General features: G+C 45.2%; 1 protein-coding gene across 5 annotated transcripts in view; it reads right to left on the bottom strand.

The window, feature by feature from the left end:
* Positions 1–17,909, bottom strand: part of SCAF4 (SR-related CTD associated factor 4) — a 39,364-nt gene extending 21,455 nt beyond the window's left edge. For 2 of the 5 annotated variants that reach the window (XM_005524071.3, XM_014253539.2), the window contains exons 1-8: positions 17,779–17,909; positions 9,334–9,417; positions 8,709–8,753; positions 8,075–8,236; positions 5,780–5,915; positions 3,373–3,512; positions 2,683–2,859; positions 2,366–2,466 (exon numbers count right to left, since the gene is read on the bottom strand). In XM_005524071.3, the coding sequence (XP_005524128.2) occupies positions 2,366–2,466; positions 2,683–2,859; positions 3,373–3,512; positions 5,780–5,915; positions 8,075–8,236; positions 8,709–8,753; positions 9,334–9,417; positions 17,779–17,808 (875 nt within the window). In that variant the 5' untranslated portion in view covers positions 17,809–17,909. Of the gene's footprint in view, positions 1–2,365; positions 2,467–2,682; positions 2,860–3,372; positions 3,513–5,779; positions 5,916–8,074; positions 8,237–8,708; positions 8,754–9,333; positions 9,418–14,166; positions 14,465–16,761; positions 16,858–17,778 lie in introns of those variants that run through there. The other 3 variants (XM_088067861.1, XM_014253537.2, XM_014253538.2) reach the window with 3 other exon arrangements.
* Between the last annotated feature and the right edge of the window lie 4,333 nt (positions 17,910–22,242).

The following is a 22,242-nucleotide window of genomic DNA, read 5'->3' as shown; positions in this document are numbered from 1 at the left end:
TCCAAAAAGGGCCTCTAATACTGCCACTTCTCTCAGCTGTTGGATCCCTTCCTCAACGGTTTTCCAGCCCCTTCTATGATAGTGCTCTTCCATTCTCTCTCTGTGGACAAACCTCTCTCTTACACTCATCAAAAGCTGCTCCCAGAGGGAAAGGGGCCCTTGCTCCCTGACGAATACCTGATTCACACCTGAGTCCTGGGTCAAGGGTCCCACATTCCTTGCCTCACCACCATCCAGCTGCATGCCTGCACCCATAAGGTCCCAGACCTGAAGTAACCAGGTTGTACAAGCCTCACGCCCCCGCCTCGCAATGTCTTTTTGCAGATTATGGAGACGCTCATACGTCAGGGGCTTGGTGCTGATCTCAGCCTCTGGCTCCCCTGCAGGTTATGAGGGCCCTCCTTTCTTAGCCCCTGATTTCATCTTAGACTTTGTTTCCACATGGGCAACTGCTGCTGGCTGTGACTGCCCTTGTGGTTCAGCTGGAACCTGGACGGTTGGAACATCTGTGGGTTCCACTGCTGCACCACCAGACTCTCCCTCTCTGAGGCATGGGGAGGGTTTCCCAGCAGCTGAGGAAATGCACTCCTTTAGCATCTGGCCCATCTCCTTCACCAGAATCCCCCACCCAATCCAGGTGGTTCATTTCTGAGGTGGGCTGTGGGGCAGGGTCAGGCTCTGGGGCAGCATCCCTGTTCTCTGGGGTAGCTGTCAGGGTGGCTATCCAAGTCAATCTCCCCTTATTTCTGAATGCTAAACAGAACAGGTGTATCAGCAACACCAACCATCGTATGATATGATTAGCATTTAGAGAAGATTTGAAACCTTTGAAAACAGGTGGGGTAGACCCAAAGAGCTGGATGGAGGGATGGGGGAAAATCTCCCCTGGTAACATTTCCTCACAGTAGGTACCATTATTAAAGTAACCCCAAAAACATACAGTTAGTGCGTGATAGCTCTGAATCCATGTGCCCACCTTCCAGAGGAAAAAATCCATGAATTCCTCACCTTATTAAGCTATCAAGCAAACTGGATAATAGCCATAGTAGCCTTAGGTATAGGACCCATGTTTAGATAAGGGCCTGCAAAAAGAAGAAATAAAGCCACGACCACATTCCACCCGAACCAGGGTAAGCGAGACCACATGGTGCCACCTAATGAGGTTTCTAGATCCAGCACACAAGGTTACAAAAGAACTGTTATTCCTTTTTTCACCCTTTTTCTCTCAATGTCCTCATGCTCCACACAGGGCACCAAAATCCGTCCTGGTTTGAAAGACAACCAGGTTTGGTCTGCTAAGGAATGCAGAAGCCTCTCTTGAAATGGAAAATGTAAACCCCCTCCCCCCCAAACTATTACAAATTTGAAATCAAGGGGCTCTCAGGCAAAGACATGGGAGTAGGAATAACAGTTCTTTCCTAGGAACATTAAAATACAATGCAGTAGTACAAAAACCCCTGACAGTCAGGATACAACCTGACACCCTGTTGGGCACGTGTTGCTAGCACTCTCACTAAATGGTGCCTGCAGTCCTCCTGCACTGACAGATGGGCTCTGCCGAAGCAATGATCCTGTACAAAGGCTGCAGTTTTCCTCTGAAGCTCCAGGGCTGCTGTAGGTGGGTCCTGGTTTCCTCTGGGAATCCAGTGGAGAAAGGCTGACTGCGGTGTTCCAAATCTCAGATTATATCCAGGTAGGAATGCTCAGCTCCTCCCCCTGGCTGCAGCATGTCCCAGTGGGATGATGGAAGTTTATCAGTCATGCAGTGAGACTCGATGGCCCATGAACAGAAGATTTCCCCCTGGAGGGAGGATGGGTGGTGGGAGAGATAAAGAACACTGCCCCACCTGGTTTTAACAGCTGGTAACAGAATACAGACTTGTGGTTACATCTTGCAGTGCAACCGAAGACACACAGCAAAAGGGAAACAGGAGCCTGAGCTCGCTTGCCTGGGGAAGGAATGTTTGCCAACGTAAAACTGTAAAGCTAATTTTCATTTCTTGAATACTTAAAACTATCACAATGTTTGGAATAGCAGCTTTTCCCCAACCAGTAAAGCAATCCAGCTGATCCAGTGATGGCCTGACACCCACAGTTGTACTGTAAAAACATGGAACTCAATCTTGCAACCAAAACTGAGCTTTTCTCTACAGAACAGTGTCCTTAATCAATGAGGCAGCACAGACCTACACCAGATCACCAAAGTAACGAGACATAAAAATTACGCACCAAAACCTGTTAGCAATGTTTTAGATTTGGACTGTAGCAGTTAAACACTGAACTAACTTGGAATTTTAATCTACTTTCTAACCTAAAAATGTTTTAGGACAAAGATTCCTTAGTTTTATTATGACTTAGAACTTACAAAGCCGGCTGAGACACTGAAGGGGAAGGAGCTGAATCTTCTTTCTTTGAATCTTCCACTGCTTCTGGTTCATCATCATAGTCAAACCGATCTAGCAGCTTCTGAAAGAAATCACATCAGGACAACTATTTTTTCTGTATCTTACCCAACTGCCAGCTGAAATATCTTTTATTATCTCATTTTTACAACCTATGTAAGCTCTGAAACTAAAGACAAGGATATAACTGAGGAAAAACAGAAATGTATATTCCAATACAAAATAAAAACTGACCAAAACCAGTTTTCTTCAGCTTCAGAAGATGAGAACCAAGACTTACTTTGTCAAACGATGTTTTTTGCTCAGGTGCAGTGAAAGCAGCTTTCTGCTCTGGGGGCTGTGCTGCTGTGGTTTTCAACTGAGCAGTAATAGCTTGAACCTGAGCCATCACAGTGTTGTCTATGACTGGTGACTGGGGCTTCTGAGGCTGTTGGAAGGTCTGCAGGATTTGCTGGAGCTACAGAAATGTAAGACAGTATTAAGTGTATGTTCTCATATAAACACCAAGTATTGGAAGAGTTGTAGGATATAAATTACATGTCAGTACAGACTCTGGCAGGGGATGAATACACTAACAACCTGACTGAACTGTGGAGCATTTACAGCACGACCAGGAGTCCCTTTCTAAATACTCTGGTGGCAAAATTCAGTAGATCCCAACACTGCAGTGCTCAGGCCCTTCAATACAGCAAACATTTAAGCAGACTGAATAATTAAAGTCCTCATTTTCTTTGAGATATTCCACCTGTTCTGGAAACCCCGTTACTGCATCAATTCATAAGTAATTATTTAGGAACATAAAACTGAGTATCATCAAATATCACAACTATTGGATGGAAGAATTTAAATACTCTAATTCCTGCAAGTTTTCCCCTGAAGACCTTTGGGAAGCTTCAAATCCAGGCTATCAACTCCACCACTCTCCCTCTCGTTTCACACAGAAACTGAAGGGCATCAGTGAGCAGGTTACCTGTTGTCCTTGTGTTGTCTGGAACAACTGGGCTACAGCTGCAAAGGCATCAGAACTGGGCAGCTGTGGCACGCTGGGCACTGAGTTCACGGTCACTTGCGGAGCCTCCGAGGGAACCTTGGCCGGAGGGGGTGGCGAACCTGAGGGTTTCCAGGAACACAGACAGGGCTGTGTGACTCCACATTCCTCTTGCTCCCCGCAAGTGTCTGCCTACAACCCCCAGTTTAACCCAAAAGGGCCTATTTACACCATCCAGCTGCATATTCTGTTCATTGTGCCATGAGCTGCTCCGGTCACTGCTCACACCTGCACTTGGGATGCACTAAGACAGAAAAGCTGGTCCCACATGGAAATTTTAGCTCCCAGCTCCATGTTAGTAGCTGTGCAGGTTTAGAAAAGCTCTCACTCAAACAGCATTAGGCAATGAGCTTCAATACCCTGAATGTGGTGGTTCTGCTTCCACAGACCTGGGCTCATCCTTTTGGGTAAATTATCCAAATCAGCCATCTCATGGCTCACTGGAAGAACAGCTGAGATTCTCTCAGTAACTGAACTTTTGCAGAGAAGTCTGGCAATAATTAAAGGTTTTTAAGGATGACTTCACAGGCAGTTTTCTTTGACAAAGTTTGTTCATATGGCCCTTTTGCACACGCACAAGCCACACCTGCAGATGATGGATAAATCCTCCCACCAGGAACATTATATTTACTCCTTTTTCCAGGAAAAGACTCCCATTTCCACTAAGCTTTGCTGAAACTGAGATCACAATTTAAGACATGCTACTAGCGTTCCCATTCTGTCTTACATTACATCTTTTTTAGTAAGCATCTTGCCAGTACCAAATAAATTAGCAATAATCCCATCAATTCCTACATACTGTGAGTAACTATTCCTCAGTGGATCTTTTTTAATGGACATAATAAAGCTGTACAAGGAGTGAGTTAAAAAAAAACTCCACAGACAGAAATATTTCATTCGAAACACTAAACAAACATGTTTGCCTTGCAATAGCAACTCTTTTAAAGCCATTCCTCTGTTTGCACTTCAAGTAACTCCAGTGTTGACAGGCAGCAAGCACAGGCCAATGTGTTGAATAATACTTTCCCAGAAGTGAAATGCAACATAAAAACAAAGCAAAAAGGTACGTGTTGTTTTTAAATATAAAGTAACTCCCAAATTATTTCCTGTATATATTCAGAAGGATATTTGCTTGCTCAAGGGAGAAAATTTGCATTTCTCTCTACCTTTATCAGCAAAACAGACTCTACTTCACATAATGCATTAATACACTTATTATTATTCATTAGCATATTTACTGCAGGGCCAAATTACCCCCTGTGATGCATCTGAATAACCTCACTGAAAATCTGTGCAGAAGGCAGCCAACCTGTTCACCACTACTGAGGAGAGATAGAGCTGGACAGGCAGTGCCCCTCACCCGTCCCAAAATTCAGTTGTACAGCCACCACTCTGCCCCCCCCAGCTCAGATGCCAAGGCACTCATTCCCTGGCCCTGCCAGGTTTATAAAACCTTTAATGGGATACGCTTCCCTGAACACAGCTGGAGATGATTTCACTGCTTTGCTGTCTCTCACCACAACTCACTCCCTCCCTTCCATTTTCCCAGTCCTACTCCATGAGCACAGTGAATAAGGAGATTACCAAAGCTCAGTGTGAAACACGGAGTGCAGAGCCAAAAAGCAGCTCTTCGGATAAGGAAGGAATTGTGGAATGCGTATTCCCTGTAACCTCACTCTCAGCTTTGCTGTGGCACTAAATAGGTCAGTGCAGGCACTCTGGGCAGGCTGGCACTGCTGTGCTCTGCAGGTCAGTGCTTCTCAGCCAGCAGTCCGTGCAAAATCCCCAGCACAAATGTTCTCTTTGAGAACCTGGATGTGAAATACCAGTCCAAGACTATCAGGGCTGCACACTGAGACACTGACAGCTGCTGCTTTCAGCTACTAAACTGACTCAAAGGAAGATGGAGCTCTTTTAACATCTAAGATATCAGTTACTCACCTGGATACTGGAATTAAAAAATTACATCAGAATCATGAAATTGAGAAATCACATAAAAATATTTCAAAGCAAAAGAAAAAATAGTGTCTGTTTAAGAGGGCACACTGAAGTCACCTCTCTAAGTGTGCACATGTATATGTACACATGCATACATACATGATAAACATTTAATATATCTCCCATGTCAATACTGACATGACTTCTGAAGTACAGTATTTTCTGAAGTACAATATCAGCACTTATTTAAAATGAGTTTGGCTGCTCATTGTGACAAAGCTGACTTTATTGCCGTGTCATTGCTGGAACTAAGAGCAGGCACTTTGTGCTGAAAGCAAACAAGCTGTTGCCATTCACCCTTTGAGAGCAGAAGTTAAAATGTCATTCCTACCTTCATTGTTAGTAGCATTCTCTGCTATGGGTGCAGTGGCACTGGTTCCTGCTGCCATATCCAAGAGAGGCTGAATTATTTCAATTTTAAATACTCCATTTTTCTGCCAGAGGTTCAGGACACGAACTATTTTACTCTGTTGAAACAAAAGGAAGCACCAATGCTGAATCCAGCTTTCTTAAGTCACCATTTTATCTTCTGTATGCAGAGAAGGTTTGAACAGCACGTGACAATCACCATCATCAACTTAGCAAACCCTGTGTCATGACAAGAGGGCAGCAACACCTATGAACTGGCAAAGGTAATAACTGTCAACTTATTTTACTATCAAAGCCATCTGACATTTCCCTCAAACTCTTCTGGCCAATCACAAATCCAGGTGTGATGTACAATCCATTTCAGCCCCACGTTTACACAGGTCGTCACAAAGGGATGAAACAAGGAACCCACATGACCAAAAAGAGAAAAGGAAGATGAACTGGAAAGCCTTCATGAAGAGAGGGGCAGTTAGACCAGAAAATGTTACCACAACACTTCGATTCAGAATCAGTCAGACTGAGGGCTCCTTGCGTGGTATTATTCTCAACCCAACCAATTCTATGTTGAGGCCAGAAACTGCATCTCCATCATTACCCAAAAGATGAGGAAAGCAAGCAGGAAACATCCTCACTGATCACTGCAGAAGGATTAATTTAGAATCTCTGATTGTCAGCTGTTATTTTAAGCTCATTTCTTTTCTTTTCTTTTTTTTTTTTTTTTTACATGAAGAACAATGCAGTTTCCAGGAACAGGCTAGAAATTGGCCCTTCCTTCTTCAGCCCAGCATTCAAACAAAATGTCTCAGTAGTTGTGCTGCTTCAGCTGGAAGATGCAAGCAGGTGGAAGGCAGAACACACATTGCTTTGCTGTCCTTTCTGCAGACTTAGTCATTCACTTGCACACATATAAGCTGTAAGTTCAAAGCTTTTAGTTCAAATGGATTGATTCTGCTCTTTCACTCTGACTCAGTTATATACACCCATGTAAACCCACCTCTAACTAGGCAATTAAAGAATTTTACAAAATGTTTGCTAAAATAACATCAGTTACAGAGAAACCTGAAATGTCTATTTTTAAATAACATTTTGGTCTGAAAAACAGTTAACTTTAAAACAGCAGCACTTTTTTTACTTTGGGTATTCTATCTCTCCAGAAAACTTGAAAATTATACAAAGGCCAAAAAATGGGCAAATGTAATACTCTAATTTTCAGTCGCATATTAATTTTACAGAAAGGCTGTTTAAAAAAATAAAGGTAGCATTATCCTCTTCAGATATCATCCCCAGTTGTTGTGTATCTGCAGATCAGGGTTGGGGTTTTTTTTTGTTTAGGAACAAGAAATCTATTAAAAGAAGTGTGTTTTAAATAATAACATTCCCAATATCAAGTAGTTCCATGAAGGAGATGGACAGTCTCATTCATTCAGATGAACAAAATGGTAATGCAGAAACAGAAAGGAGAAGGGACTGGTCTGTTTCACAGGCTATCAACCCAGGAGCTCCCAAATATCAGATTCAACGCCTGAAGGTCTGGATGTTGCACATTAGAAAACTACAGAGCGTCCAAGCCTTTCAAAAGCTTATTTAGAGAGTTAGGGAGGAAGTCAGGTAGAAAAGGAGTATTTCACTCTTACAAAGAGAAAGGGAGTAGGTGACTTTCTGGAAACCAGCTGGCAACTTCTAAAATACACTGATCTTGGGAGTCTCAAAACTGTACTGACAGAGGTCGCAAAAACCATTTTCTCTGGACCATCAGGAATTCACTGAGCCTCTGTTCTACTAAAAAGTACAGCAGAACTAAGAAAAATGAGGCTCTAGACCAGCCCTGACAGTAGAGAGCACCAACAAAACTCAAGTATGGGATTGGAAAAGACTGAAGAAATCAACATGATGATTTTCTTAGAAAACATTTCTGAGCAGAACAGTTGCTACCCACAAAACCAGAGCTTCTCCTGCAACGCTTTCTCGTTGTGGCAGACTCTGCCCTCCAAAGGAAGTGCTGAAGGAGCCTCAAGAAGAACTTTTGGCACATTTAACACACACTGCTGAAGCGTCTGCATAGGCAAAACAAAACCAATGAGGTCAGGCAAAATACATCTTTTAACTTGACTTTGCATTTAATTGCCACCTTTGATAATCCTTCTCAGCAACAGTCACTACCAGGGTCAGAGAGAATCCCCAAATCACTGCTACAGGAGTGCAAGCACCAAGGCAGCACCCCACCAATGCACAGCAACACTCCAAGTGCTGGTCCTACCTTGTCTTCAGATGGACACAGATACAAATACTGGAATGTGGCAGTAATGTTCTTAGAGAACCTTGGCCCAAAAACATCTTTGTCTGTTCCGAACTGGTGCCGAGACTGCCGAACGATGGAGTCGATGACGTACAAGCCCGGGACTTTGTACTCCGGCTTGCACTGCAAACAGCACAGAGATTCTGCGTCAGGCAGGGACTCCACAAGGTGACATCCCCCTCAGAGCCTCACAGCAAACCTGCTCTGGGGCTCAAACACAGCCCTGCATCCCAGCCTCTTGCTCTTCATGCCCAGGCAAGCAGGAACACTGCATTCTCTGGAAATATGTACTGTCTTAGTGACAATTAATTTGCAGTTCAGCACCTCCAGGTTCCTCCCCAGCTGCTGTGTAGGGAAGATGGGAAATCTCACAATTTACTTCTTCCCTCCCCTCCTCAATGTATTATGGAAAACTACAATGTGGAGCTTATATAGGCAAAGTAATACCAAAATGTGAAATCCTAACAAACCAGGATTTCCTCCCTCAATCCCTAAGTAACGGAAGCCTTTCTGGTTATTTACTAGCATTGTTACCGATCTCTAGCAAATCATGCAGATAACTTTATCAATAAATTAATTTTTTTTTACTTTTTACCTTTTTGATAAACTTCTCCACAATCTGGACAACATGCTTGTAAAGCTGGAAAATAAATACATCCATTAATTTATCATCTCCTTGGCAGTGGCACATCATTTTAGAAGCATTTTAACTCTTTGTGCTTATTAGCATTTCAGAAAGGCTACAGAACATTGCAGTCACATTCTAAAAAGCAGGATGTTCCCCAACTGAGGAAAATATTCCATGGGGAAAACCCAGACCCAAGTCAGAAGTGTGTCAGTGTGCACACAAGGCACATTGCTTGTCAAGTATTAAAGTGAAAGCTTTCTGGATTTACTGTCTCTGTAATCCACACTGGTTTCACATGTTAAGGTGCGGTTGCATCCTGCAATATTTAGTTTTATTACACAAAAATCACAACACTCTAGTGGGTGTAGCATTAAAAAGCAACGACTCAAAAAAACCAAGCTGGCATTTTGCTTCTAGTCCAAAACCAAGGGATGATATTCACCACCCACTTGTTTCCAGACAACAGCCTTAACAGCAGCTAGAATAAACCATCCCCAAAGCTGAGATTGGCAAATCCTGAGTATTTACTTACAAGTGAAATAATAAAACACTGCTGCTGTTACGGTTTCACCTTTGTTTTGTTGTACTCTACCTTAATAGCTTTAATGGCAGCTTTTGTGATGAGAATCATCTTGGCTCGGGAAATAGGAGGTTTCATCTCCATCAGCGAGAAGAGCTAAACAGAGAAAACAAACATTAAAAATGTATTCTGAAGTTGAGCAATTAAGCAAAAACAACATTTCAGGTGGGTGACATGATTACTGCCATCCCACATTGAGTATGGCCATGCTGCTGGCTGGTCCTGGGAGGATTGGCTGTTTTACAAACCCAACAGAAACCGGAATTTACCAGGTTATTGCTAGAAAGAACTGCTCCAACTCTTCTGCAGATCTGGCTGCCTCACCCTCCAAATGGCTCCCAGGGGAAAGGTTCACCCCTCAAGGAGAACGTTTGTAGAAGTTATAGATATTATATGAAGTTTATAGAGGTTTATATGGAGTATACAGAAGTTATGTGTCATCTTTATAGGTGACATTGGCCATAACTAGAAATAAGCATTAGCTCCATGTTTCAGAAACTGAGGGAAACCAGAACTGCACATAGAGATGGGCACAGAAAGCTGAGCATAGACACATAATTGTTTTTACCTTTAAATCTTCCTCACAAACCACAGAATAAATTGGTTTGTGCAAAATAATTTCATTTTTCTCTTTATCACAAAGAAAAAATCGAGCCCTTGAATATGAGTAAAAAATGTCATCATTCACCACAAAGCAAAGTAAGAAAATCAAAGTGTCTTCATTTGTCCATGTAATGGAAAGTAGGATGTCATTTCAAACTTTGTCTCTTATTTTATTAATTAATTTAAAGCTCCAAGATACTGGTGAAATGATCAATTTAAACATATTTATTCACTGCCTCAGTTAAGGGTTAAAAAAAAAAATCAGTGAAGGAGATGAAAAAATTGGCCACACACTCAAAGACAAGGAAAGTTCTAACAGCGTGTTCAGCTATACTAAAGGAAGCCTTAGACCTAGAAAACACCAAGACTAGGAAACAAGGTATTTACTTTCTTAATTTGATTTCTATTCCAGGAGATAGGAAAACTGTCCTTCCAGACAGTGGTAGCCACACCACATGCCTTTTCCAGCACCAACACAAGACCATGACTTTTCATTATTCATCCCCACAAAATGCAAGTTCTTGTGCCAGAACATTGGGGTTTTAAAGCCATTTCAGCTGTAAGAGATACTTCAGCAAACATCGCTGCTTGCTGAGAAACCACAGTATGGACAAATAAAAACTGCCAGATAAAAGACAGAAGGAGAGAAGGGTCTGTGAGCTGATGTGTTTTCTTAAAAAAAAAAAATCTTATTTTCAATTTAGACTTAAGTGCTTTAGAGTAAGTGCAGAGACTCTTGATGAACAAAGCCAGTGCTATTATTAAAACTCAGGAAAATCTGTTTTAAGAGATAATGAAAGGAGGGAAAAGAAAATCCAAACCCCAACACCCACAAACAAACCACCAGAAGGCTCAAAAACCGAAATGGAGGAGGAAGAAAAAGAGCCAGCATTACAACAGGCACTCCATATCCCCTCCTTTACCCACGAAGAAGCAACTGGTTCTCTGGGAAAGGATCCACAGAAAAAGAACAAAGGAGCTGGTGTGGAAGCACCACTTTGGCATTTGTATTTCAGGAACACAAAGAGAGACCCCAAGAAAATTGGGAGAGCTCAGAGCAGGGCCCAAGGTGACAAGAAATGAGTGCAGTAAAAAAATAAAAAGAAGTGTCTTAAAAGTATCCCAAGCAGAGCATTGCAACTGGGGGAAACACAGGAAAAAAACCAAACCCAAGGACAAATAAAATGCCAGAGAGAACAAAGGCACATATACATGAGTGTGGTGCATGTCTGTCTGTCTGTCTGTCTGTCTATCTATCTATCTATCTATCTACCTACCTATCCATCCATCCTGCTCCTCTCATCCCCCCAAATCATCTCTTGGAATTTTACCTCAGAATTTTGCTCCTTTTCTAAAATTACCTAAGATCTTAGAACACCAAATAACTATTTATAGCCAATTTTTATGTAATTCTCAGTATCAGTTACATGTGTCAACACTGTGTTTTAGAGATGGGTACAGCTAAACTCCCTTCCTAGTTCCTTGTGGCTTCTCCCTGTTGGAAAGGGGAGCTGCTCAGAAGACACCCAGGTACTTCCTGTTACATTAATTCAAATACACCTGGATCTTCTTCCATACGTTTCCCAGTATACAAAAAAGTCACCCAACCACTATTTTTAGAGGGCTGTTTCACAATAATAAATCCAGTTTCTCAAAGGATGACATAATCAGCTCAAGGAACAACTTGGACAGAAAAACTCACACTCAATTTACAAAAAAAATAAAAAAGTGATGTATGTAACAAAGGCAAAGAAAATTTTATGGCTTGAGAGGTTTCCAGAGTCCTGCCTCACAACAGGAGCCTGTGCCTGGAATGCTGTGACCTGCTAGAAATGACTTTCTGCTTTTACGGCCCCTAACTGCATGTTTACAGGATGTTGATACAAAATAAGTAGAAGTATTCAAGAGTATAAAACAAAACTCCAGCCACAATACAAAATAAGGATTTAAGAATATTTCTGGGTGCTTCTCCCAGCAGGATGGAAGCACACAGTAAAGTATCTATAAAGCCAGGGATGTAAAAAGCAGAAAACTCACCTGCTCAATTTCAGACTAATAATGGCTATTAAATCATGGCAGGACAGCAAAAGGGAAGCACAGAGTGACTGTCCCCAAATGCAAACTGAGTGTGAAGTACAGGAGCTCCACATGGGGAGGACTGAACAGAGACCTCCCAGCTCCCACTGTGCCCCTGCTCCAGCCCGGGAGCCCCTGCAGAGGGGCAGGGAATGGCACAAGGCACTGATGGCCTTCACTCCTCAGTCTTTTGAGCAGCAAATTATTAATTTCTCTCATTCCATAATTAATACCCTTTGATGGTTTAGTTTACGTGGAAACCTGAGAACCAGTGGGGTTTGAAGTAAAGGGGAGAACTGCTATTTTAAAATTTACCAAGCTTGATGTATGATCTTAAGTCTATCTGTTTTAAGTGTGAGATAACACAGTAAAAGCATCTTTTAGGACTTGAACTGGCTTCCTTGGCTTTGCCCTCTTGCTCAAGTGTCTGTGCCATAAAAAGGTGTCTTTATTTACAAATAAAGAGCCACGAGCCCATTTTATATACTCACTAAACAAACCCCAGAGCACAGCAGCTGCACAGAGAGGAGCATGAGCTACTGAAACAGACAGTGGTTAGTGATTAGTGGATACCAAGCACCCAGGTCATTGTCAGGACACCTCCTTCAACCTCCCCTTCTCCAATTTCCAGAGCAGTCTAACACGCCCTCAACCATTCCAACACGCCTTAGGTGTCCAACAACCCTTCCCCAACCAGGTTCCATGCACAGGCAGTACTCTATATCCACTCACTGTCTTTTGGAATGCATTTTATTAATAGTTAAAAATAACAACACGATACTGCCTTTCGCATTTCTGTATTAGCCTTCACATGTTGTTATTGACCAGAAGGATTTGGATACGGTACAATTTGTGACTCCTTTTAGCTGCTCATTAGTGTAACACAATCTATTAGCTTTGCACCCTATAGCTCCCAGAAACAGGTGTCTGATGAATGTATTATAGTCATGTATGCACCGTACAGCTTATAGAAACAGTGGTGTGATAAATGTATTGTATTGCCAGCCTTAGCAAAACACCAAATGTTAAAATGCTTCTATGTAACTAGGGGAGAGGTGTGAAGCAATTATGTTGTTTTTCCCGCATCTGCTGACCGACCTCTCCAAGTGATAACAGTGACACAAACCAGAGTTGGAGAAGAACTTGTTAACTCCTCGTTTTCAGGGAAGTGCGAACCAACAGGATGAAGGAATAAAATATATTGACCTGATCTACAGGATGTCATGCAGATAAGTCAGCATGTAAGGCCAAACAAAAGAGCTTCTGCAACATCCAAAACTCCCAAGAATGTTTGAATAATGTATGAAACACATAAATATGTATAGACCTCAGTAATGTAACAGTATATAGATAAAACTGTCTTGATCTACCTGTGTGTTCTTTGGCTGATGGCCAGAAACACCCCCGTGCTGGACACTGTCCATTACCAAACTTTTAAAAATTCTAAAGAGTGAACTCTGTTTTTCACACTAATGCATTCAGAAACCACCTGATCCAGCCAACCACCAGTGACTTACAGACATAACTGCAGTTGCTTGTTCCTGTACAGAAACAAAAGGATCCTGGAGGACACGACCAACAACAGATATTGCACTATTTTGTTAACAAAACACCTTTATTGTAATGCATGACCAGACCTCTAAAAGGAATTCTGTCAGCTCTATACATCCCCTATAAAAGTCACTGCTTCTTTTCCTCTTCAGGTCCTCGTTCTTCCTTAAGGGAAGAAGGATCTGTTGCTAAGCTGTCTCTCAGAGGATCAATGAAAGTTTTAAAAGCTTGACCAGCAGCTGTGAAGCACAGCAAGTATTAGGCGCTGCTGAAGGTAGGAGACCACTATAACATCCAGAGCTGTCAAGCTGCATTCTTTGGAAAATAAAGTGAGATTTGAATTTGACCAGATATGACCTCCATGCAATGAAGCTCAATAGCACTTCATCAACTAAGCTACCTCTGCAGCCTAGAAAGACCATTCACAAATCCAGAATCACTGGAGAGAAACAACTTCACAAAAGATACTCATATGAAAATGACATCATGCAAGTGCACAGAATAGAGTTTTGTTTTCTACTCATGTGCTTTGGAAACACAGCTTTCAGGATCAGTGCAGGGCTCTTTTGTCCAGCACATCTCCTGGAAAGCTGCTTGTCTCTCTACTTCTCTTACCAGGAATCTCTACCAGAATGTCCCAGCTTCCAATATACCTGGAAACAAGTTCAGGGCAGAGGCAAGAGACTCAAGCCAGATGCTGGCAGTTGTGTCCTTCTTCTTTTCCGTGCACATGGAGACTCACTGGGGATCCTCAGCTCCAGTAACTGCTGGAGAACTACTGGGAAGGATATCCTGCTAACCTCTATTTATAGCTCCTCAGGATGGAGGGGAAGGTTGCCACAGAACGGGCAAAATGAAGCCTTGCCATCGGCAGAAAACAGCCACATGGACTTCAGCTGTCCAGTGCCCTAAGGATGGGCAAACAGCAAAGAAGGAATGCACAGCTCCAGCTTTAAATAAACAGCCCCAAGGCCTCTTATTTGTTTGTCTCTAGGCACGTTTAGGTCGGGTATCAATTGTTTCAGGGGTACACATTAACTACTGAGACACAGGACTAAGTGAATGATATGCATTACTCAACACAAATAAAAGATTACAAAACAGGAAAGTTGACCTTATTTTACTTCCAGCAGCAAGATTGTGGAAAAAAAAATTTAAAAAATCTTTATTTCTAAGTATTATAACCAGTAAACTATGCCTCAAGTTTTCCAGATTAAAGAAAAGGACAGACATCCCCTAAATTAAAAACCTCAAGGATTTATATTGCAGATGTGTGGGTTCAGTGGGAGGTTTTTGTTTGCTTGAGTTTTGGGAGTGTGATTTTTAATTTTTTTCCTTTTTAAAGAAAAATGTTTGCTTGTCTTCTTAAAACCATAAAAAGTTCTGTCCCATTATCCAGTTACCTTTTGTGATTTATTTATACTGTACCATTACTGTAACATAACACATACACCTAACAGCACTTCTAACTCGTGAAAGTAAACTCCTCAGAGAAAACACACTCCACTACAGACCTGTCAAATCCCACCTACTCAGCTGACAGCACCTGCTCAAACTACAGCTGGATTAGAAAAAAGCAGCCAATACAAAACCCCTGCTTGCTCCTGCAGAAACGTGAGGACTTGGAAGAGGACATTTATTGGCAAAGTTGCATTCAAAATACAGGTCCAAAGAACAGGACTGGGAATGGCACCACAATTCCAACACAATGGAATTATGCAACCCAGGAGTTCCCACCCCTTGCCAGAGCCAAACTCACTTCTCTCCTTCCCAGGGAGACACCAACCCCACAGCTTAGAGGACAGCAGATTTACATCCACGCTTTGAACTTGGGCTCCCACCATCCGAGAAATTGCTGCAAACAGCAAGCCCACCCAAAAAACCCAAATGACAGGACCACCTGATGGAGTAAGTGCCATCTCCTCCTTCAGGCAGAGAGGCAAAGAGCTGGCAGGTGCCACCTCCAGGGAAGCAATGCCAGCAGGGAACCATCTCCAGCACACATGGCAAGTTCAGCACCAAACCCCAAGCAGTTGGAGTTGCCATGGTAGAACCACAATTCCCTGGTTCCAGTGGCCCTGTACAGCCAGCAAGTGCAGGAATTCTGGGCCTGTAGGGTATTCTGTAGCCACCCCATCCTCACCGCTGAAGTTGTTCCCCTCCCAAGAAAAGAATTAACTCTTCAGTGACCTGGGATGGGCACCCCTGAAGGCCTCACAACCCAGACGTCCCAGGGTACCCCCACCACTCTGGGAACAGCACCCAGGCCTTTGGTACAACTGCTCTCTCCCTGAGAAAGCCCAGACGCGAACAATCCCTGCCCGTAAATCTGACCCTCCTCGCATTTCATTTGCACAGCTCCAGGCGGAAAAGAGAAGGGATCAGTCCGAGAACTGGACTTTATGCCCTGCACACTACCACAAACTCAGCTCCTGAGAGGAAACAGGGCAGGAACCACACAGCCCCTGAAGTTATTCATGTGCTGCTTTACACACCAGTAGCTCTACAGAAGCACTCAGGCGTACAAAAGACTGCAGAACAGGGATTTTAGCAAGAACAGCTCTCTCCCCCAGAACTGAGATCCAACTGAAACCCAGGGCTTTGCTCTTCCAGCAGCCACACATCAGGATCCCACTCAGTATTTCTTACAGCAGTGAAGCAAAGCATCCCACCATTCCTACATGGGAGAGGAAGAGGTACAGATCCAAACATGCCCGTTTCCAAGGCACAGATTAGTCACGGGATCCCCAGAAACACCACTTTTGCTCTGCAGTCACCATTCAGCACAAGCAGTGGGGTTATTGTTTCACAGGCACCGAGCACTGCCTGTCCCATTCAGGTTTGTCAGGCAGCAGTGCTCTGCCAGGCCCACTGCTCATATTGAGGCAGGTAACTAAGAATATTGCTGCTCCTTCTTTCCATCAACACTGAAAATGGCACATGTGTGCTGTTTGAATTTTTTGGGGAATTTGCACCCTGACATCCCACTGGTTCAGAGCTGCACAAAACCCCCAAAACACTGGCAAATAAACTAACAGAACAGAATTATATTAAATATAATATATTTATGCAAATATATTATATTTATGCAAATAAATTAACAGAAGCTACATGCTATCCACTTTTCCTTTTGCACTGGCACTGTTTTGGTACAGACGAGGGCATCTTCAGGTGTGTCTAAGACAAGCCCTTGCAGAGAGTGAGCCTTACACAGCCTGAGTCCATCACATGGGAGCAGCTGCGATTTCTTCTGCTTCTGTTCAACAGGCAGGCACAGACACCCAGCCTCCAACACGAATCTGGGAACAGGCTCTGCCTCAGCTTTAAGGGACTTTCTGTCCATGGAGGGTCTGCAAAGCCATACTGTCCAGCTGAGGCGGAAATATAACTAACAGTAATTAATAATCACACTGTAGTCACGTGTCAAAAACTTTATACAGCAGAAACTGATTTCCCATATATTATGCAAAAAACAACCACGGTCCGCTTTGCTTCCAACTCCTCTTGGCTAAGAAATTTAAAAAAAAACCAACCAAAAACCAGAAGAAGACAGGGAGGGACCTTCTGTGCGGTACGAAAAGCGAGTAAGCGCTTTCCAACCTGTCCTGTCCCCTGAACTGGTATCGATCCCTGAGTCCCATCCCAGGCGCCGTTCCCGTACAGGGATAAGCCCCCTGCCAGCTCTCCCTCCCTCTGCAGCCTCTGCCCGTGCCGCCGCCTCGCACCGCGGCTCTCTCGCCGAGCAACTACCGGGAAACGCCTGTCCCGAAACGCGGCTTCCCCGGCTCCCGAACAACACACACGGCCGGGGCGCCGCGTGACAGCGAGCCCGCCTGGGAGCCCCTGCCAACAGGGAGCCGGCCCGGGATCCCGGGACACCGCTCTCGGGCGCTGCAGGAGGAAACCGAGGGGATCAGCGAGAGGTCAGAGGCTGGCGGGGACGTCCAAAGCTCCCTTCAACGCCTCCCCCCGGGCAGGCCCGGCCCGGACCGCGCGGGGCCTCGCGGAGCGGCCGCTCAACGGCCCGGCCGCGCTCGCCTCCATTTTCCCCCGGAGCACCGCTCTCCGCCCGGCGGCAGGTCCGGGCCGGCGCTCCCCGCGCAGGCCGCAGGCGGCGGGGCCGGGCCCGGCCGGAAGCGCGGAGAGCTGGGGGACGCGATGGCGGCCGCCGTGTGTCCCCCCCCCGCGCCGCGGCCCGCGCTTCGCCGCCCGCCCCCCGGCTCCCACCTCTTGGTTGAAGGCGTTCACGGCCTCCATGTCGGCGCTGGCGGCGGGAGGCGGCGGGAAGGCGGCGGGCGGCGCGGCAGGGCCGGGCGGGGCCCCCAGGGCGCGGCCATGGTGGCGGCAGCCATCGCGGGGCTCGCGGGCAGCGCGCGGCCCGGGCCGACCGCGGGACGGGCGGGGGGGGGGGGGGGGGGGCGGGGGGGCGCGGTGCACGCCGGGATCGGCCGGGCCTCCTCCCGGCCCACGCGAGGGGTTGGGCAGCGGGGATGGCGACACCACGGGACCGCGCGGCGCGCGCGCCAGCGCCATGTTAGCGCCACCCCCGCGGCCGGGGGAGTGGAAAGAATGGCGGCAGCAGTAACGTCAGTGCCTTCAGCCGCTGTCACTGTCACCGACACTGCCCCAGCCCTTGGGAGGGCACCGCTGTCCCGGCACGCCCCACAGGAGCTGTGGTTCGGCCCCTCAGAGCAGGCCGCAGCTGTTGTGGTGCGGCCAGGCTCGACTCGGTTCGGGGGAGCTCGGAGCCGCCCTCTGCGCTCTCCGGAGCTCGGCTCGTCTCCCTGAGGGCGGCGCGGGCCGGGCCGAGGCGCCGCGCGGGAAAGCGGGGCCGCCTCACGTTAAAGGCGCCCAGCTCGGGGTTTTCCTGCTGCCGCGTCCCACGGGCGGCCCGGCCACCGCACGGACAGGAACGGGAGAGCGGGGTCGGGCAGGAGTTCATTAGGCAGTGACAGCACTCGCGCTAATTAATGGGCACGAGAGCACCCAGAGCAGCTCCCGGGACGGAGCGCTTGCCACCCCAGTGTTTTGAAATCACTGTTCGAGCCCAGCGGTTTGAAGTTTGGGAATGCTGTGGGACACGTCCAAGGTGTCAGTAATGTTTTTTTTAAAGAAAGCCCCCAAGGAGCGGTGGAAGAAAACAATAAATAATATTGCCTACCTACTGTCCGTGGGGTAAATTAACCTCATGTGGAGCTTTTGCTGCTTTTCTTGCCCGTGTGCTGGAATTCAGCAGAGTCTTTGTCACTTTACACATCGGGAAATAGTTCAGCAGAATTTCAGTTCGGCTGAGCTCGGTTCGGTTCGGTTGAACCCGGCTCGGTTCGGCTGGACTCGGTTCAGAAGAAGGGGTTTGGGGCAGTTCGGTGAGTACAATAAAATTGGGGCACTGGGTACAGTAAAATTCTGGGTCCTATCAATGCTTTTCTATGGGATGTAAACACGAAGTAGTTAAACCTGACAAGGAATGTGTCACTAATTAACTTGTAAGCATTTTTGGATTTGCAATACGCTTGTTAAAAAATTCTAGTTGGATTGTATTTGAGGCAGGAGAAAGAAATGCTGTGCGAGACACAATCCTTAGGTCAAAGTGGATAAGAGTTTTCCTTGGTACTCTGGAGAAGCACTGATCAAATCCTAACTTGTGGCTTCCATTAATCTTCCCGGGTATTGGGCAGCAAATAATTCCTGACAGGCTTCACACCTTAGATTTCAAAGCTGGTTTTTTTTTTCATTTACTACTGCTCCGCCGGTGCCTGCAGCGGCCAGGAGATGGCCCTGATGTCCGCGCTAAGAGGGGGAAAGCGGGGAAACGCAACTTGCTCTCCCTGAAACTGTGTGTGAGGAGTGGCAGCAAACATCTTGGGCCAGTGCGAATTCACAGGATAAAAAATCACTTTGATCTCGTAGCGCATGAGGGGCGCAGATTCAAGAACAAAGTCCAGGAACTTGTTGCTTCACAAAAGAACTCTGTTTCCATGCTCAGTACTAAGGATCTGACGTGTCCCTGTCATCAAACAAAATTCCTGGGTGTTGGCGGGGGGTTGTTTGTTTTTAAAGTGAGAATCATCTAAAGGCAGTTTTCAGCACTTTGCTCTGAGATGTTGAGGTCTGGTCCAAAGATTATTTTCCATCGAAAAAGGCTTTATCACCTCTGGGTTTTTTTTTTTTGTACTTCTACTTGCCCTTCCTCCCCAAGTTATGGTGTTTATATCCTTCACGGAGTCTGTTGTTCTGTTCTCCAGCACAGCCCACTTGTGACAAGCCACCCCAATGAGAACCTTTCTATCCTGGTAAAACTTTGCCAAACATCAGGACCATTCTCCTGAACCCATCTCCTCTGGAGGGGAAGGGATGGAGCTCTGAAGTCGCATGTGAGAGGCTGTAGGAGGAGGATGGAAAGTGGCAGCAGCTCCCTGGGCTGTTCCCCCAGGCTGGCAGTGCCGTCCTGTGCAGATCACAGGGCCCATGGAAATCAGGGAAGGAACTTGAATGCTTTGTCTGGGCTGCTCCTTGAATAAGCCTTTGATCAGGGTTTTGCTGAGGTGTCAATGCATTGTGCCCACAGTCACTGCCCCTGTGACCTCCGTCCCTTTCACCTGCCGCTGCCCACAGCCATCTCTCCAACACCAGTTTTTATCCCTGGTTTATTTTCAGAATTCACTTTCAGACCTTTTGCTTTGCTCTCAACAAAAGCAGTCAGCCCTGCCTGCATCCAAAATTCCCCAGCCGGCGTTCTTTTCAGCCAGAAAACCAAGTGTGAGAATACAAAAACCTGTTTCATTTTCTTAGTAAAAACATCATTATACACACACACGCACATATATATATATATATATAAACACACCCACGCACACACAGACTGCACCATGGCCACTAAGCAGATTGTTTTCTACTTTGTGTGCAGAAGGATTCTTGCAGAGGATGATCATTTTTGTGATTCAGGACTGAATTAAACCATATCAAACTCCAGCCAAATCGTAGAATGGCCTGGTTGGGAAGGAACCTTTAAAGCTCATCCAGTCCCATTCCTGCCACGGGCAGGGACACCTTCCACCATCCCAGGCTGTTCCAAGCCCCATCCAACCTGGCCTTAGGCACTTCCAGGGGTCCAGGGGCAGCCACAGCTTCTCTGCGAAACCTGCACAGGGAAGGATTTCTTCCCAGAATCCAACCTAAACCTTCCCTCTGGCAATAGGAAGTCATTCCCCTTGTCCTGTCCCTCCAGGCCCTTGTCCCCAGCCCCTCTCCACCCCTCTTGCAGGTTTCCTTCAGGTCCTGGAAAGAATGTCCCTAATGTTAGGTACCTAAGCAATCCAAAGGGCTCCTGGGCATTGTGAGGTGTGAACACTGGAGTCTGGGAAGGGAAAGCAGTTGGATTTTGGTTGTGGTTGGGTTTTTGGGTTTGTTTGGTTTGGTTTGGTTTTTGCAAGGTAGAAATCCCATAATTTCGAACATAAATAATTAGTAAAACAAAACCTGCCAAAATAAACATTCCTGTGCGTGTGAGGATCTTCTCTTCCTTGAAGAAAGGAAACAAGGTGTGGGATGGGTTTGTTGGTTCGTGTGCTCCTCCAAAACACTGGAGTACTGCAAAAAGGGGGGTGTTTGAAGGACTCAAGTGCCACATCTCCTGGAAGCAGCGAAACCATTTGGCTTTTCCCAGATTTTAATGTTCCATTTCCTGTCACAAAGAGAGCAGCGTTTCTCCAGGTTCTCCTGCTCCTCTGCAAGGCTCATGGCTGATTATCAGTGGCAATTTAGTACCTGCCTCTTTCACAGCACAAGGATTTTTTGTTTTCAGTTGGATTATTTTTTCACTTATTTACATGCCTGGGGATTTTTGTGTGATGAGAAACATACATGGCAAAGGTTTGTGTTTTTTCCCCCAATACATGCATTTCTGTGTTCTGTTTTCCTGTAATTCCTCTATATCCACAAATATGGGACATATTAGAAAAATATGGGTAAGCCTAGAGTGGATTCTAGGAAAATTACCTTGCTGTAAGTATACAAGTACATCTGGAAATATATTAAGGTTGAAAACACATGCTTGTAAATACAATCTTTTATTTAGATATTTTACTCAATGTAGGGATTGTGACATACTTCAGAAGTAATTACTGCCAACATTTTGGGAAGATTCTTAGAGCTTTTCTGTATTTTTGATATTACACTATTTGGAAAGCAACCAACTGGCAATGAGGCACATTTGGCATGGGCTTGGAAGATGTGTTTTCTGCTTTGAGTGACCCTGAGGTCTGTTAGCATTTCATTTAGAATATTCAGAAGATGAAGCTCACATAATTATGCTTTTTGTGCATGTTTTTGTGTTTTGGGGAAACCAGGCCTTCATCTGGTAAGGGGATGACTAATTTATCTATGTTGTTATTGGTCACTTGATTGGATGAAACCTTGGCTATTGATTGTCCAAATATTTCAGCTGTAATGCTCATATATAAAAATCATCCTGTGATATTACCAGGGTTATTTCTAAAAATAAACTTCTACAAAAATGGACTGATTTTAAATATCATGCTTTATTTTTTGTGTGGCTTCGCTCTGCTTAAAACTCTCTTGCTCTATTTGTTTTAAGGTTCATATTCACTTTTCTCACCTGTCTTGTATCTCACCCTGCATTAATGTATATTAGGGTACAGACTAAAGGAGTGCTTGTATCACAACTGTGAA

This window comes from Pseudopodoces humilis, chromosome 2 (genome assembly GCF_049639895.1).
Source record: "Pseudopodoces humilis isolate 2021_Gansu_Grassland_sample_001 chromosome 2, ASM4963989v1, whole genome shotgun sequence".
NCBI lineage: Eukaryota > Metazoa > Chordata > Aves > Passeriformes > Paridae > Pseudopodoces > Pseudopodoces humilis.
This window is presented reverse-complemented; position numbering and strand designations above follow the sequence as displayed.